This window comes from Colobus angolensis, unplaced genomic scaffold (assembly GCF_000951035.1).
Source record: "Colobus angolensis palliatus isolate OR3802 unplaced genomic scaffold, Cang.pa_1.0 Scaffold172, whole genome shotgun sequence".
NCBI lineage: Eukaryota > Metazoa > Chordata > Mammalia > Primates > Cercopithecidae > Colobus > Colobus angolensis.
The window spans coordinates 4,947,245-4,965,156 of NW_012114844.1; the positions used below are offsets into that span (position 1 = coordinate 4,947,245).

General features: G+C 51.0%; 1 protein-coding gene and 1 pseudogene across 1 annotated transcript in view; one reads left to right on the top strand and one right to left on the bottom strand.

The window, feature by feature from the left end:
• The window catches only part of LOC105509272, a 14,581-nt gene extending 3,598 nt beyond the window's left edge, over window positions 1–10,983 (top strand). The window contains 12 exon segments of the mRNA XM_011938447.1: window positions 3,285–3,396; window positions 5,087–5,125; window positions 5,128–5,166; window positions 5,387–5,423; window positions 5,426–5,451; window positions 5,677–5,716; window positions 6,018–6,137; window positions 6,292–6,393; window positions 6,963–7,027; window positions 7,280–7,412; window positions 9,560–9,679; window positions 10,811–10,983. Of these exon segments, the coding sequence (XP_011793837.1) occupies window positions 3,285–3,396; window positions 5,087–5,125; window positions 5,128–5,166; window positions 5,387–5,423; window positions 5,426–5,451; window positions 5,677–5,716; window positions 6,018–6,137; window positions 6,292–6,393; window positions 6,963–7,027; window positions 7,280–7,412; window positions 9,560–9,679; window positions 10,811–10,983 (1,006 nt within the window).
• Window positions 10,984–12,137: 1,154 nt separating this feature from the next.
• LOC105509273 overlaps window positions 12,138–17,912 on the bottom strand; it is a 7,195-nt pseudogene continuing 1,420 nt past the window's right edge.

The window sequence follows — 17,912 nt, forward strand, 5'->3', positions numbered from 1 at the left end:
TTCCTTCCTTCCTTCCTTCCTTCCTTCCTTCCTTTCTTTCTTTCTTTCTTTCTTTCTTTCTTTCTTTCTTTCTTTCTTTCTTTTCTTTCTTTTTCCCCCTTTGAGACAGAGCCTTGCTCTGGCTCTGGCTGGAGTGCAGTGGCACAATCTCAGCTCATGGTAACCTCTGCCTCCTGGGTTCAAGCAATTCTTGTGCCTCAGCCTCCCAAGTAGCTGGAACTACAGGTGTGTGCCACCACACCCAGCTAATTTTGATTTTTTTTTGAGTACACATGGAGTTTGAAATGTTGTCCAGGCTGGTGTCAAACTCCTGGCCTCAAGTGATCCCGCTACTTCGGCCTCCCGAAGTGCTGGGATTACAGGTGTGGGCCACTGCGCCCAGCCTGAAGTATAATTTTCACAATTTGAAAAGCTTGACTTTCACACAAATAATGAAGGAATATGTATAAGATATTTTCTTTAATTTACAAGGGCGTCAGCAACATGGTGAAGCTAGTTCAAGGAATGTTTTGAGAGACAGTGTCTGCAGTGCTCCAGGAAGGGCATTCCGAAATGCATTCTGAAACAGAGACAAAACTTGTTAATATCCTAAAGGGAGGTTGAGCGTGGTGGCTCATGCCTGTAATCCCAGCACTTAGGGAGGCCGAGATGGGAGGATCACCTGAGGTCAGGAGTTCAAGACCAGCCTGGCCAACATGGTGAAACCCTGTCTCTACTAAAAATACAAAAATTAGACAGGTGCGGTAGTGGGTGCCTGTAGTCCCAGCTACTCAAGAGGTTGAGGCAGTAGAATCGCTTGAACATGGAAGACAGAGGCTGCAGTGAGCCGAGATCATGCCGCTGCACTCCAGCCTGGGTGACAGAGTAAGATTCTGTCTCAAAAAAAAAAAAAATCATATTGGAAAATAAAACTGTCCTCTTTGGGAGTTATCTTTCCTACTGGACAGAAATCTGTAAGTTAACTTATATACATATTCTCCAGTATATTCATAACGTATTCTCTAGTTTATTTCCCTACACTAGTGGTTTTCAAAGCATGGTTTCTAATTGGAAGCATCAGCATCACCTGGGAACATAGACATGCAATGCTCAGGCCCCACCTCAGTCCTACTGAGTTAGAAACTCTGGTGTGGGGCCCAGCAGCTGGTTTCACAAGCCCTGCAGTTGATTATGATACACTCTAATGTGTGAGAGCCAAGGCTCTAAACAGTCAAATAATCTTTAATTGTAAAATAAGTATCTATGAAACAATACTACAGTAGGACATTAAAAGGGCACGCCACCCACCTTTAACTTTATTTTTAAATTTAAATATTTTGTCTGTCTGATGTTAAATTTGCTGTTTTGTTTTTCAAATACTCTTAAGACAGTTTTCATCTCTTCCTAATTTTCTCTTTTTAAGGAAAAAGTGGTTTTCCAAATCTATCCCTTTTTCTCTTCTTTAAGCTATTGATAGGATGAAACTAAAGTTGAGCCATTCTTCTGTGTTTTGTTTTGTTTTGTTTTTTCATACAGTCTTACTCTGTCGCCCAGGCTGGAATGTAGTGGTGTGATTTTGGCTCACTGCAACCTCCACCTCCCAGGTTCAAGTGATTCTTGTGCCTCAGTCTACTGAGTAGCTGGGATTTACAGGCACCCAGCACCATGCCCTGCTTTTTTTGTTTGTTTGTTTTGTTTTTGTTTTTTCGTAGAGAGAGATTTCGCCATTGGCCAGGGTGGTATCCAACTCCTGACCTCAGGTGATCTGCCTGCCTCAGCCTCTCAAAGTGCTAGGATTACAGGCATGATCCACTGTGTCCAGCTTTTTTTTTTTATTTTTATTTTAGAGATGGTCTCATTCTGTTGCTCAGGCTGGATGGAGTAGAGTGGTGCCATCATGGCTCACTGCAGCCTCCATCTCCCAGGCTCAAGAGATCCTCTGACCTCAGCCTCTTAAGTAGCTGCGACGCCACGTGTGCACCAGCACAAGTGGCTAATTTTTGGTAGAGACTGGGGTCTCCCTATATTGCCCAACCAGGTCCAGAACTCCCGGGCTCAAGTGATTCACCGGCCTTGGCCTCCCAAAATGCTATGATTACAGGTCTTATGCTCTTAAAATTTTTCTCCGACATGGTATAGGATAGTCTAGTAACTTAACATACTGTTGTTTTCGACAGGCTAGTGCTTATGATTTGTAAAAGAACTCTTCAGAAATGAGCTCAATTTTACCATGAATTGGGGCACTTTCCATTTCTTTCTATTCTATAGAGCAGTTTACTTGTCATGAGTTCTGTCTTTTGAAAACCTGAAAGCCTGCAACAATAAAACCAGCTGCACCTGGTGCATGGGATGGGCATGGAATTGAGGAGACAGCTCAAACTACAGTCAGCCCTCTGTATCCTCGGGTTCTGGATCCTTGGATTTTACCAACTGTACATCAAAAATATTTGGAAAAAGTAAAACAATAAAAAACAAACATTCATAAATACTTGATAACAGGTATTTACAAAGCATTTATGTTGTATTAGGTATTATAGTAATCTAGAGATGACTTAAAATCTACAGAAGGATGTGTATAGGTTATATGCAAATACTATGCCATATTATCTCAGGGACTTGAGCATTGGTGAATTTTGATATCTCTGGGGTCCTGGAACCAATATCCTGAGGTTACTAAGGAATGACTCTATTCAATGTCTTCTCTGGTTATTAGTCTATTCTCTAATGTATTTTTGTTGTTGTTTTGTCTTTTTGTTTTTGCCTCTTCAAGTCAATGTCGGAAACTTAGTTGTTCTAGACTACCCATTAGCTCAAAGCTACCGGTAAGCAGACTACCACTGCAATCTAAGCAACTGATTTTTTTCCCCCATCAGATTGGCAATAATTAAGCATCTATTGATGTTGAAGCTGTAGGGAGTTTTCCCGAGCATGTTAATTATGACAGCCCTTTTTGTTAGGCACCTAGACGACTCATCAAAATGAAATAAAATACCCATGCACTTGAAGAAGTTATCTGGTTATTTCCTTATCTGGGTGCTGGTTATGTGAGGTCTACAGTTGATGAAAACTTATTAAGCTTTATATTTATAATAGGTACAGTGTTCTGTATGTGTAGTAGATTTCAATAGTTTTAAAAATGTCTTTTGCCACAGGTCGCAGCTGTGTATAATGCTGTTCGCTTAACAGCAGAAAACATGGCAATGACCTGAATCCCCCTGGCTCCGGGGATCCTGCCCGCTTAACTTAAACAAATGAAATAACTCCCACTGTCAGTTAAACTGGCGGTGGGCGCTGGTTTTTTCCAGGGAAGGATTCTGGGAGACGAGAAGGAGACGCCAGAATTTAGCCCCCGGCATTTCCAGTGGGCTGCGGTCCGCTCTCAACCTCACTCCAGCAGCCCCCGCCCTCCCGGAGTCCGTTAGTCTAAGTCACGTGATCGTGGAATCAGCTGACCCCACGCGACTGGAAAAAGAAATTCCCGGGCCCTGGCTTCCTGGAGCGATGATGAGGCACCAGGGCTGAAGCGAGGCATGGGCCGTTGGAGCGGGAATTCGGGGGCGCCAGTGGCTCCGGAAACGGGGGGAGGTTGTCTGCCCTGGCCTCTCCGCAAACACAGTGTGTGCGAGCGTGGGGGCTGTGGGCGTGGTAGAGAAAAGTCCACCGCATCCCGCTCCCGAGACGGGGGCGGGGGGTGGGGGGGTGGGGGGAGGGTAAGACAGAGCAGGCCGGCCAGCTCAGAGTCCCGGTGCTTCTCTGGCGGAAGCACCATCCATCCATCCATCCATCCATCCATCCATCCTTCCTTCCTTCCTTCCATCCATCCCTGCGTTCTAAGTGCCTAGTCTCTACCATGAACTGTGCTAGGCGCTGGGAGGACTTGAGCTGCGGAGGGAAGGGGAAATCGGAGGCTTGAATTGGCAGTCATAGTTAAGGCTCCAGGGGCAGAGACCTAACTGCGCCTTCTGTGTACCTTAAAGGCGGATGGCAGGAGCTGGCTGGCCGAAATACAGTTTGTATACCAGGAGTTGGGCGGCAAGGGTGGGAGGCGTGTGTCTTCAGATAGGGAACTGCATATGCAGAGACCAGGTTAGAGAGAGCATGGCTCCCCAGGAATGAATGCATTTCCCATAGCTGAGAGAGTATCACCTGGAGGTTAGGGAAAGATGAGGCTGCACAAGTAAAGATCAAATCTTCCTGGCTCTTGGATCACCACAATCAATATAATGAACATTTCCTCTGGCCACCAAAATTTCCTTGTGTGAGGGGCTATTTTAGGAAGTATGATCAAGAAGGGCCGTTCTGGCCGGGTGCAGTGGTTCACGCCTGTAATCCCAGCACTTTGGGAGGCTGAGGTGTGTGGATGACCCGAGGTCAGGAGTTCAAGACCAGCATGGCCAACGTGGTGAAACCCTGTCTCTACTAAAAATACAAAAAAGCTGAGTGTGATGGTGTGTGCCTGTAGTCCCAGCTACTTGGGAGGCTGAGGCAGGAGAATTGGTTGAACCCAGGAGGCGGATGTTGCAGTGACTCAAGATTGTGCCATTGCACTCCAGCCTGGGAAACAGAGCAGGACTCTGTCTTAAAAAAAAAAAAAAAAGAAAAAAAGAGGGGCTGGTCTGATGAGGGGTCACTTGAGCAGAGAGTGGAATGAAATAAAGGATAGCAAGCCACACAGTGTGCAGCAGGCAAGGATGGTGGGAGCAAAACTGGTGTCCCTGAGCAGCAGCAGGGAAGCCAGAGTGGCTGGACTTGTGTGGGTTATGGGGAAGAGGGGAGAGAGGTCACTCGTCTCTGTGAGGCACAGGACTTTGTTTTATTCCCTGCTGTATCCAAGTGCTTAGAGTGGGAGCTAGCACAGAGAAGTCGCTCAATTGATGTTTGCTGAGCAGACGAATGCCTGGAGTAGACCTCAGAACAGGGTTTGGTGGAGGGTGGGTTAGGGAGAGAGTTCACTCAACAGCCTGGTGATAGGGGAGAACAAGTGGCCAGAGGGTATCCATCTATGACGGGGACCGGGGTCCCTGCCGGGCAGCAGTGTGGGAGACACAGATCCTGGCCACACCTCAGCCTTCCCTGCAGCCTGATTACCTGCCTCCCTCCCTTGCAGAGGTTCCGGTTCTGTGGTGATCTGGACTGTCCCGACTGGGGAGTCTGTCCCTGGCAGAGATCAGCACGCTGGCCAAGATGGTTGAGTGCACAGGGTCTAGTCTGGGTGGAGGAGGGGCACTGGGCTGAGGATTTTGGGTGTAGATGATTGTGAGGTTTCTCTAAGTTTAGGGCCTCAGTGCTCTCAGCCTGTGCTACCATGCATTGTGACCGTGATCAGCAGCTGGCCTGCTCTGAGCCAGTCCCCAGGAAGGAGGGGTGAGGTTCGCCAGCCTGGCTGATGTAAGGACTCCCCTTCCAGTCCTCTGTGAAGTTGCAGCTGCTCTGCAGCCAGGTATTAATGAGCTGCTGGGACAGGGGAATGATGTGAGTACAAGACCCAGCACCCCATTGTCCCATGACCTTATGACCCCCAGTGCCCTGAAGCTCTGCACTAGGCCTGGGGAGATGGGTGACTCAGCCTCGAAACCTCTCTGGGCACCTCCCATACTTCTTTCCAGCCTGTCTGTTCCTTATTGCAGGATCCAGGCTAGGGGTGAGGGGCTGGTGAATAGGGTACTGGCACCCTCTGAAGGTCTCCTTTCCCCATAGTATGAGAAGATCCTGAAGCTCCCGGCTGATGTCAAGTTTGGTGAGTACCCCACTGAGTCCACAGGCCCCAGGCAACCCTGGGACTTCAGCCTGGTGCCTGGTACAGAGGGGCCCCCCACCCCTCCCTGCAGCATCCTTAACGTACCTTCCCTAGTGGAGGAACATGAGGGAAAGAAAGACATTGACAGTCCCACCTTCCTGTCCTCTGCCAGCTCCTGGTGGAGCAGGAGCAGTGCCTGTGGCTTCAGGAGGCCTGGGAGCTTTGAGCTGAAGTTAATAGGGCAACTGGGAGGTGGCTGGGGACACAGTGACACCACCTGTCCCACTCACGGGTCCATCAGAGTCAGGCGATGTGAAGGCCACAGTGGCAGTGCTGAGTTTCATCCTCTCCAGTGCGGCCAAGCACAGTGTCGATGGCGAATCCTTGTCCAGTGAACTGCAGCAGCTGGGGCTGCCCCAAGGTATGGGTTGTGGGTGGGCAGCTGGGCAGCCTGTGTGGGCCAAGGGCTGCTGCCAAGGCCCCGTGACCCTGAGGTGTACTCTGCCTCGTCTGGGCCAGGAACCCAAGCCAAGCCTCCACCTGCTACCTCCAGAGCTACTCCATTCTACCCCCAGAGCACGCGGCCGGCATGTGCCACTGTTACGAGGAGAAGCAAAGTGCCTTGCAGAAGCACTCGTGGGTCTGCAGCATGCGCAGCAAGTATGAGGCCAGCCAGGGTCCAGGCTCATTTTAGAAGGTGCACACAGCACACAAGTGCATGGAGAGTCCAGGGGGATGACTTAACCATGGTCACATACCAAGCAGCTGCAGAGCTGGGACCTGGCCCTGGCTCTCCTGACTCCGCGGGCTGTGTGATGTGTACATACAGGATCAGACCTTGCCCTTTCCTCCTGGTTGACTCTTCCCTAGTCCCCTGTGCCCCATGTGTGAGCACCCAGCTCTCTCTTATTCCTCCCTCTCCGAAGCGTGGTCCCTGAGAGCACAAGTGGCAGAAGGGGCAGCAGAGACTGTGGACCCCTCAGCTGCACCTAAGACCTCTGTATGGTCTAGCTATGTGTGCTGGCGGAGGCTTTTGGCCACCATTTCCCCCTCTGTAAATGAGACCGATACCTGTGGCATGAAGGGCGGGAGGCCGGTGTGAGTGCCAAGCACTTGGAGCAGGGCCCTGAGTGAGCATGGACTTGGAAACGGGTGTTCCTTGACTTTATGCACCTTGGGGATGGGAGTGGGGCTCCCTGCATGGGTTGACAAGTCATTGCTTTCCCCCACTCCACCTCTTTCCCAGCCCTGCAAGTCGAGTCCTCAGGGGTCCAGGAGGGAAAAAGCCCCTGGCTGTTTGACTTCGGGCTGGTGCCTGGCCCTCTCTGGCTCTGAGTTCCTGGGAACGTCAGCACCCAAGGCATGCCCTCAAGTTTAGCACCTTGACAAGAAGGGTGGACCACTGGCATCAGGCCCAACCCTTTGGCCCCAAACACTGTGGTCCCAGCTGGAGGATGAGGAGATGCTGGGCTTGGATGGGGGAATCAGGGGTGGAAAGGGACCTGCTCACCCCTCAGCTTGGCTCAGAGGCTCAAGGCGTCAATGGTTGAGGCTGCCCCTCAGGAAGCGGCCCAGGCCCAGCCAGACACTCACCAGGACAAGGGCAACTCTGACGAGCAGGAGGCCCAGGATGAGGAGAGCCACGGCATAGCTAGAGATGAAGGCGTCCAGTGGGCTGGAGGCGTTGGGGCCAAGAGTACCTAGAGCAGAGCGAGAAGGCTATGACCAGGTGGGTCCCTGCGTCCCAGACTTCTGAGAAGGCACAATCTGGGCCCAGAAGATCCTGTGGGCCCAGAGATCTGGGGCTAGGAGCATCTTGGAGGGCTCCCTGAGGAGGGGAGGCAGGCTTCAGATCAGGGCATGTGGAGTAGGCAGATGGACAGAGGGAGAGGGCCTGCAGAGGGAAGGAGGTACTGACTGAGGTCTGGGATGACGGGTGTGCAGACCCTGGTGCAAACAGTCCCAGGAAGCTTTTACTCCTGGCGGGAGGCGAAGAGGGGGCAGGCCTGTTGCATGGTGAGAGAGGAAGAAAGAGAGAGGAGGCATCAGTTTCTTTTAAACAACCAGCTCTCCTGTGAACTGATAGAAAACTCACTCATTGAATCACTTGAACCTGGGAGATGGAGGTTCCAGTGAGCTGAGATCGCACCACTGCACTCCAGCCTGGGCTGTGAGTGAACTCTGTCTCAAAAAAAAAAAGACAAGAAGAAACAAAAGAAGAAAATGCACTCATTACCATGGGGAGGGCACTAAGCCATTCAAGAGGCGTCCCCCACCATGACCCAAACACCTCACACTCTAGGCCCCGCCTCCAGCATTGGGGATCACATTTCAACACGAGACGTGGATGGGACAAGTATCCAAACTATGTCAGAGGCCTCCCCCTCCCTCTCATCAGAGTCTTCTGTCCTCAGTTCAGGTGCATGCTGGCCTCCATGCCTGGCTTCCTAGGAAGTCATCTTGGCCCCAAGGGGTTGGGCAGGGCCACTACGCCGAGGGTTGGAGCCCTATCTCTCGTAGTCCCAGCCTGGGTCTCCATCACTGGCTAGCTCATTCTGCTTGCTGTGTTCTCTCCACACCTGTTCCCTGCAGCCCAGGGGTCAGTCTGGGTGCAGGCCAGGGTAGAGGTCCAGAAGCAGGCTCTGCATCCCCAGAGCTCATACCTCCTGTGCACCATGGCAGCCAAAATGCACCAGCATGGCCAGGAGAGCTGGCTTGTCCCTGTAATCCCAGTGTTTTGGGAGGCTGAGGTGGAAAGCTCTTGAGACCAGCCTGGGCAACATAGCCAGACCCTGTCTCTACAAAAAATAAAATTAGGCACGGTGGCATGCGCCTGTGGTCCCAGCTACTCAGGAGGCTGAGGTGGGAAGATCACATGAACCCGGGAGGTCAAGGCTGCAGTGAGCTATGATTGCACCACCGCACTCCAGCCTGGGCAACGGAGCAAGACCCTGTCTCTAAAACAGGAAACAAAGTGCACCAGTGTGTGGATACCAGCTTCTGCTGGTGTGTGGACCTGACCGTACTTGGCCCCATCGGTGAGTAAGAGGCTGCCTGCTGTCTTCCAGAACATTCCCAACCTGTGATCCTCCTGCGTGCTCTGGCAGACTTTGTGAGCGGCCCTGTCACCTACCTCTCTGACTGCCCTAAGGCCCAGCTAAAACCATACCTGCCCTGAGAACCTTGTTCTGATGAGTCTTTCCCCCACCCATAGGCCCCCTCATTTCAGAGCTTTTGGTGGGGTGAGTACAAGGATCGACTCTCTGCTACCAGCCTGGGAGGAATTGTCCCCAGGGTTGGGTCTCCGGATGGCATATGAGGGTCTAGACCAGGACCCAGATGCCTCTAACCTGAAAGGCAGGACCTCAGTTGCCCCAGCTTCACAGAGCCCCTCATCCAGCCTGAACTTCAGGGACAGGCCCGACCCCTGCGTCCTTTGGTCTTGGTCCCTACTGGGAACTCTGGTTACCCTGGCTTACCTACTTTGACTCCAGAGGTAATGCTGACATTCCCCGTGAGACACAGTGACAGATTGCTTACCTGGCTCAGTCACCATGGCCAGGCAGAGCTCAGGTCCTGGCCCTGTTCAACTTCTGCCTGCTGGGTTCAAGTGATTCTCCTGCCTCAGCCTTCCAAGTAGCTGGGACTACAGGTGCATGCCACCATGCCCAGCTAATTTTTTGTAGTTTTAGTAGAGATGGGGTTTCACTGTGTTACCCAGGATGGTAACTGACCTCCTGACCTCGCGATCCACCCACCTCAGCCTTTCAAAGTGTTGAGATTACAGGCCTGAGCCACTGTGCCTGGCCTCCCTAACACCCTTCTAGCTCTGGTGCCCTGCAGGGTCTACTTTGGAGCACCTGGAGCCCAAGAAACTGCCCCTCACCTTTGTGATCCCGGGGACCCCCTCCCTGATCATGATGAAGGCGGACCCAAACCCGCTGAGGTGCCTGAAGGAGCAGGGTCAGCCTCTGTCTCCCATTTCCTCTCTGATGGGGAGGATGTTATCCCAGCAGCGTGAGCTGGGAGCAGAATCAGGAGGATGGGGGGTTTTCTCTGTGGATAGCTCTGGGCTCCAGGGTGGAGCTCTTTTAACCTGGTCCCTCCCCTGTGACTCTCCTTGGCTCCAGGCAAAGAAAGCAGCTTGCTGGAGGTCACCTGTCAGGTAGGGACAGAGAGGGGTCTGGGTTCTTTCTCACCCACTTGCAGCTCCCCCTCCCCCTGACCCCTTCCCCAGGTGATAGAGAACCTGGCATGCTGTGCCCCGTAGAAGAGTTCCCTTTCCTTCTGGTGAGGGATGGGAACCAGCTTGGGGAGGGAGGGATGAGGGTTCTGGGGGCTCTCCCAGCCCTGCCTCACATTTGAAGGATGGCATCTGGGTGGCAGCATGGTTTAGGCTCGACAAGGCGGCCCCTAGGTTTATAGCCTGGCCTCGGGCAGGATGCTGCCATGCCACCTTCTCTTCTGCGCATCCTGACCTGGCACCCTACTTAGTTAAATGTCCTCAGGCCTCCTGCACCTTGGGCATTGCCCCCACTCCCTGCCCAGACACAGCTCACCTTGTCCTGGACTAATCTTCAGAGATTCTTGTCCAGCCCACAGCTTTGCTGTACATCACAGGCTGGGCCAGGCCCCCTGCCCAGCACTAACATCTCTTTGTGAGTCTCAACCAGACTGAGCTGCAGCTTCAGGGTCAGGGTAGGCACTGACTTAATTTATGTGACCCAGGACAAGGGGGTTTATTGATGGTGTCACATCTGCTTAAGCTCTTGGCCTCTATGGTTTCTTTGGGGGCACGATACCCCTCTGTCCCATGCTTAGGTGCCCACATGTGGCCACAGGTGCCTTTTGTACCACCATCCCTACTAGAGGCCAGTGTCCAGGCACCTGTGGCTCCAGGCAGAAGGCTAAGTGCAGAGCCAGGCCTGGGCAGATGTTCTGCAGGGGCTGCAGGAGCTGACAGCCCTGGCCATCCAGCCTGTGGCCTTCCATTCCCCTTCACTGTGGCTGGCCCCTCATCCACCATCCTTCCAGGGGCTATGCCTGGGGCCAAACTGACTTTTGCCTGCCCCTGGTTCCCCTTGTGCCTGCCAGGTTCTTGGCTGAACATGATGGTCTTGTCCATTTCCTTGATTATCCTCAATCAGAGGTTTATAGAGCCACTTGGGGACATCACATCTCCTGTCTACCAGGTCCTCACCAGAGACTGGACTGCCTTGGGCCGGGCCTGGGATACTCAGGGGTCACACTCGCCTGTTGAGACGTAGCTTCAGCGGCTTCAATCTGGGCAATGGCCTGATGGGCGGCTGCCCCTTCTCCTCTGCTTTGGGGAGGCAGGAGAGGAAGGTCAACCAGGAGATCTGCTTCCTGCCCACCTGAGGCTGGTTGGAAGAAGGGCGCCCACCTGTGCCTGTCTCACCTTGCTGTAGGTGCATCGGAGGATGAACCCCTCTCCTGATCTCCTGCAGTGCAGATTCCAGGTTTACAGTAGGTGTTGGAGTGGGCTCCAGAGCTCTCCTGGCCCTAGGAAACCTGGGCTCCAAGAGTCCATGGCCTAGCCAGATTGTTTCCCACACTGTCACCTCCCCAAACATGGGGCTGCACGCTCTGTGCCCTGGGTGGGACATTGGAAGGAGTTCCACCTTCCAGGTTTGGATCACAGTAAAGCCTGTGCCATGGAGATGTGCTGGCCGAGACAGATGAGGTTGAACCAGCCCTGTCACTTTGGTCTTGAGCAAGTCACGTGTGCCTTGCTTCCCTTTCCCCAGCAGCCAGATGAGGATAATAGCACCTATTTCACCTGTACTCAGGTGCTCACTTGTTAGCGGGAACTGAGTGCTGGAGGAGGTGCAGGTGGAGCCATTGAGGCAGCACTGCAGCTGGACCTGCGTCTGAGTCCCATCTCCTGGCTGTGAGATGTGTCTCTCCCTCTGTTTATTCATCTGAAGGATAGGGCTGTGCTGTTCTGGGGTCACTGTGACAATTCAACTGGACTGTGTGAGTTGGTGGTGGCCTCCTGAGATGGTTTGAGGGGGACTGGAGGTGTGTCTTGAATGACCCTCACCCCCTTGAGGAAGACCCACTTCAGGAAGACTCACGTGTCTGTCTGAAGGAAACCAAGTTCCCTGCCCCTCAGCTGTCCTCTGTCCCTTCCCAGCCCCCTCTGCTGTCCTGGAGGCTCTGGCGGTTGCCATCCCGCTTGGTGGCTGTCTGGCTGGTCCACACTTCCAGGTGGACCCTCTCTCCTCATGTGGTTCATGTCCCATTGTGTCACCTCCAGACAGGCCATGCTAGCCCCAGGGCCTCCCTTCCCTGGTACCCAGCCCCCACCACTAGGTATGTGCCCCCTCCCTAAAGCCCACTGTGTTCACCAGCTGTGTTTGGACTCTGTCTCTGTGCAAGGCCTCATGCAAAGGCTGAATCAGCCTGGCTTGTAGAGGACCAGGAGACCAAAGCTTGAAGACAGAGTGACGGTCTCCCAGAGTCCACTTAGCCTCAGCCCCAGGGCTGCGTCCGTGCTGTTCCTGGCTCCAGTGAGCCAATTATCTCCCGTGACTCCTGTAAGCGCTCCCGTGGTGATGCAGGTGCCTGGAGAGAACAGGATGCCATAACCCTCCATCCCTGAGAAGGCCCAATGGGGAGCGTTTTAGGCATCAGGGCATCCCAAGGAGCATCTTCCAGGGACCCCTCCTACACCCTGCCCCGCCCTGGCTCTCTAGTGAGAAATTGCAGTTGCTTGGACAGCGGGGCTGACCCAGGACAAGTGCATCTATTAGGCTGGTCTTTGGGGTGCTGGGGTGGGGCAGGGGTGCTTCATGGATAGGAAGGAGAGGCCTGTGTGTTCCAGAAGTACAGAGGAAACTGGTGCCAGCCGCAGTCAACCCCAATGTGATGACCTTTCTACGTGCCCTCTTCGATGTCTTGCTGCTGGCTGCTGTCTTTGGCCAGGTAAACTCATGGTCTGGGCTCCTGGGGTCCCCTCACTGGGTCTGCCCACTGCCTGCAGGTAGGGGAGCTTACGGGCCAGGACTGTCCTTGGCTTCCCCTTCCAGATCGTGGGTTCAAAGACCATTCCTGGGTTCCACCACCACCAAGCCTCAACGGTGTCCTGATGGGCACAGGAGCTGCTGGGGCTTTCTAGGTCAAGACCCTTGCCTATCCCGGCATTCCCCCCCTGCAGTAGGGGGGCTGCAGGGGTCAGCCTCAGTCTCTGCCCTGGGAGCCTGCCTTACCTTGCCCCGGCAGCCCCACACCTGTCCTGGAAGACCCCCCACACCCAGTGGCTCTGATCCACTGTAGAACAGCCAGGGTACCCATTGTTCACACCCTCTGGCCTGAGGCTGACTGGCTCTGTGGCTGGGTTTGGGAGGTCAGGGAGGGGGGTGGGCCTTGCCCTCAGCAGCCCCCATTCTCCCTCTGACCCCTTTTCAGTCTCCCTCCTCTTGTGGGCTCTACCCTGGGACCCTCCCAGCTCCTCACACCAGATGACTATCTAAATATCCAGAAATCACTTTTTAAAATACCAGCTTCGGGGCTAGGAGTGCCTACAGCAGACCAAGAAGGCTACGGCCAGGCAGGGGCTCTGCCTCCCAGACTTCTGAGAAGGCAGAATCTGGGCCCAGAAGTTGCTATGGGATCAGAGAGCTGGGGCTAGGAGCATCTGGGCGGGCTCCGTGGGGAGGGGAGGCAGGTTTCAGATCAGGGCATGCAGAGGCAGTGAGCCCGAGGGAGGAGGCAGGTGGACACATGGAGGGGGCCTACAGAGGGAAGGAGGTACTGACTGAGGTCTGCGATGACCATCTCTACCAAGAGGCCCTCTGCCTCCCCCAGGATGTGCAGACCCTGGCGCACACAGTCCCACACGAGAGCCTGGGCTGGCACCGCCCTGAAGAAGGTGGCACCCACTCTGGCGGTTAGTGGATGCAGCCTGCTGGGAGGATCATCCCACTTCAGGGGGCTGGACAGCCTGAGGGGCCTAAGGGAGGTCATCTCTTCCAGCCTCCTGCCCTCAACCCCAGAACCCAGGTCTGAGCCCTGGGCCACCCAGGGCCACCCTGGACCCACCAGAATTCCTCCACCACCACTTGGTCAAAGTTTTGTAGAGGTCTGAGGACAAGGGTCAGCTGGGGGATCAGGACAGGATGAAGAGGGTCACAGCTCTAACAAAGTCTTCTCCAGTCATCCCCCATCTTCCCAAGGCCTCCGGTGGCCCCATTATTATTTTCTGCCAGGTAAAGGTCAGTCACCTGCACAGAGATCTCATCACTCATGATACGTTGCAGCTGGAATCAAACAAAGGCAAGCTGTTAGTGAACACATAAAACATTTCTCCATTACACAGTCAACTCAAAAAAGGTTTTGATTTCTTTTGCCAGCAATTTTAGAAAATTAATCATACAAACCACTGCATCATTCTCTTGGAGAATAATCAAGCCAAGATTTTCAAACATCTCAGTGGTTCATTGAAAAATTTTCATATCTATTTAAAATCAAAACCAGAGAGAATTCAGGTTAATGTACTTGTTGTTGTTGTTGTTGTTGTTGTTGTTTGAGACAGAGTCTCGCTCTGTTACCAGGCTGAAGTGCAGTGGCTTGATCTCAGCTCACCACAACCTCTGAATCCTTGGTTCAAGCGATTCTCCTGCTTCAGCCTCCTGAGTAGCTGGAATTACAGGCACACACTACCACCCCCAGTGAATAATTTGTATTTTTAGTAGAGACGGGGTTTCACCATGCTTGCCAGGATGGTCTCGATCTCCTGACCTCGTGATCTGCCCGCCTCAGCCTCCCACAGTGCTGGGATTACAGGTGTGAGCCACAGAGCCTGGCCTAATGTACTGTTTATTTAAAATTCTAAGGATCTTTAAGTAATTTTCGATGGATCATATTTTTATTACATTTTAAAATCATTTATAATTTGCTTTCACACATATTCTCACTCATTTGATCCTCACAACTGCCCTGGGAAGCAGGTTGGAGACAGAGTTGGGGCCGGTTAGGAGACAAATTTACCCAATGCATAAGAAAGCTCACTGTGAGCTGGGTGAGGAAGGGAGGCTTGGAGAATCAGGAATGCAGTATCTATGTCTATATTCCCAGCCCAACTACAATGCCTGAAATTCATTAGGTATTTAAGAAATAGCTGCTGAATTATTGCCTAGGGGTGCTCAGTTGAAGAAGCACAATTGGGACTAACAGTCAAGCTTCCTGACTCCTAGCCCAATACTTCTACAAACGCACCACCTATTTTTCTATATGCAATAGAAGATAGTGCTTAAGTTGTACATAATGTTAATTCACTTTCAATACAGGTCAATCATGATTAACTGTCAGTAGCTTTTGTGACAAACTTAGTAAACTGGAAAGTTGAACCTTTCAGTGTTTCCATTCTCATGTCACATGCTATTTCTGTTTTGAAATAAAAATCCTTCCAAATGAAACTTTATCCATCAAAATGACAGAGAAGTGAAAATAGATACAAGAAGAAAGCAAAACATTAATTTCAACATCAATTTGTCTATTTTGTTTTAAAAGTATAACCACCAACCATTTTTAGGAAGATACATTCTTTCTGAAGTGTTAGAAACCATAATAACTATTCTTAACTTTAAGTCCTAAATGACCAGTATGTGTATTAGTAGATAACTGGACACAGTGTAAAGTCAGAAGGGTGACTGTACGTGGCAGAAAGGGCAGTATGTCCAGCAACTGCAGATGGATAAATGACAATGAGTCCAGATAATGGATTCTGATATAACCATTCAAATAATGCTCATGAGTACTTGATAACATAGGGAAAAGCTTAAGATACAGTGTTTTAGAAAAAAAAGAAAGGTGAAAAAAAATAGATGGAAAGCATGACTTCAATCTTGCATACAGATGCTTCCACTTTATCCTTTTTGTTTGTTTGTTTGTCTGTTTGCTTTTGAGACAGAGTCTCACTCTGTCGACCAGCCTGGAGTATAGTGGCATCATGATCTCAGCTCACTGCAGCCTCTATTTCCTGGGCTCAAGCAATGCTCCCACCCCGGTCTCCTAAGTACCTGGGACTACAGGTATGTGCCACCATGCCCAGCTAACTTTTTGTATCATTAGTAGAGATGGGGTTTTGCCCTGTTGTCCAGTCTGGTCTCAAACTCCTGATCTCAAGTGATCTGCCTGCTTCAGCCTCCTAAAGTGCTGGGATTATAGGCATGAGCCACCACCTCTACTTTATACTTTCTTGTTGAAGTAGACTGTATTACTGATTCCCCACCCACACCCTCTTTTTGGATATCTGGCCCCTCCTCGAATCTCTGGAAAGGGCAGTACTACAAATCCAGGGACAACTAGGAACTCCCACCCTCACTGCTAGGCAGATCAGATCCTCTCCCTGCTCATTGGAAATGACACAGAGAGTTTTCAATAGATTTTTTGCAGAGGAGCATCTGTATGGAAAGGTCCAGTAACACTGGGACCAGGGGTACTACCAGGGCAAGCCAAAGCCTCAGAGGCTGGAGGAGCCTGGAGCACGTGCCGAATGCTCATCTGCAGAGCAAAGCACAAGCATGCAGCAGAAGTCCAGAGTGAAGGCCTGCAGGAGAGGAAAATCACCTCCCAGCCCAGGCAGGCCTTCCATGGTGTGGTCATATTTTGAGTTTTGTACTTAGATGTTTGTGAGGTTGCCTGTTGTATTCTTAATACAAATCCTACTTAAGCCAGCCTAGAAATAGTTCAAGATAAATGTAATGACTTGACTTGGCTGAAGTGCAGTGGCATGATCATGGCTCACTGTAGCCTCAACTTCCTGGGCTCAGGTGATCCACTTCTGCCTCCCGAGTAGCTGGGACTACAGGTGTGAGCCAACTTGCCCAGTTAGTTTTTTGTATTTCCTCATAAAAATATTTTTCAGAAGAAATCTACATACATTGAATATCACTGACTGGTTTTTCTTCATCTTCTGTGAATGTGTAGGTGTTTGAGTCTCTTGTATTTCTTCTTTTACACAGGTTATGGGCTGTTTGAAAACTATTTCATTATCTTCATCATCATCATTCATTTCAGCCACTTCAGATTTTTGTTTCTTTAAAAATGTTGATGTACAAACCAATGTGGGGCCCTAGATGTCCACTGTCTTCTCAGGAGCGTCAGAAGTGCCTAAAACCTTTTTCTTCTTCTTACATAAAACCTGGGCTTTTGTAGACATCTGACAATTCATTTTTGAAATGCTTTCCATTTTCTGTAAAATCAAAGAAGGAAAATCATAATCAATTCCTTTTTAAGCTAGTTTCTTCCTGAGTAATCCTTCTTTCTTTTCAAATTGCTCCTCCTTCCGTAGCTTTTGTGTAAGTGCTGATTCTAATTATACATTTCACTGATGGATATGATGGCTGCTTAAATGGAATATTCCAGTCTTGAAAGAGTTCTTTCTGTACTTTTTCAGGTGGCATAAAATGACTCTCCAAGAGTCTTTCACTAAACAGGTAGTTGTTCATTGTTTCAGCAACTATCTTGGCAAAATCCTCAGACTTAAACTCCACAAATGCATAGCCTTTGCTATTTTCTGGCCTTTTATTTCTGGATAGTCTGAACCTTGTAACAGTGCCTTGTAACTGGGAGCAATAGGAAAGGATCTGGGTTTCGTTCAGTAGGTTATGTAGGTGGCACACATAGACTACTCCAGAAGAAAGTTGTTCTTGTTCTTGTGTTTTGTTTTGTTTCTGAGATGGAGTTTCACTCTTGTTGCCCAGGCTGGAGTGCGATGGCATGATCTCGACTCACCGCAACCTGTACCTCCTGGATTCAAGTGATTCTCCTGCCTTAGCCTCCTGAGTAGCTGAGATTACAGGCATGCACCAGCACACCTGGCTAATTTTTGTATTTTTTGTAGAGACAGGGTTTCTCCCTGTTGGTCAGGCCTGTCTAGGACTCCTGGACCCAAGCAATCTGCCTGCCTTGGACTCCCAAAGTCCTGCAATTATAGGCATGAGTCACTGCACCCAGTCCAGTCTTGACTTTGAAATATATGTTGTACATCCAGTCAGCAGTGAACTCTGGGGGAACACCAAAGATGAGAAAAATGAGAGAAGAGATACCTCCAATTAAAGGAGTTAAGACCAGATGCTTGAACTTATGTTTTAAAAAGTCACTGCAGGTTGGGCACAGTGGCTGATGCCTGTAGACAGAGCACTTTGGGAGGCTGAAGTGGGTGAACCAC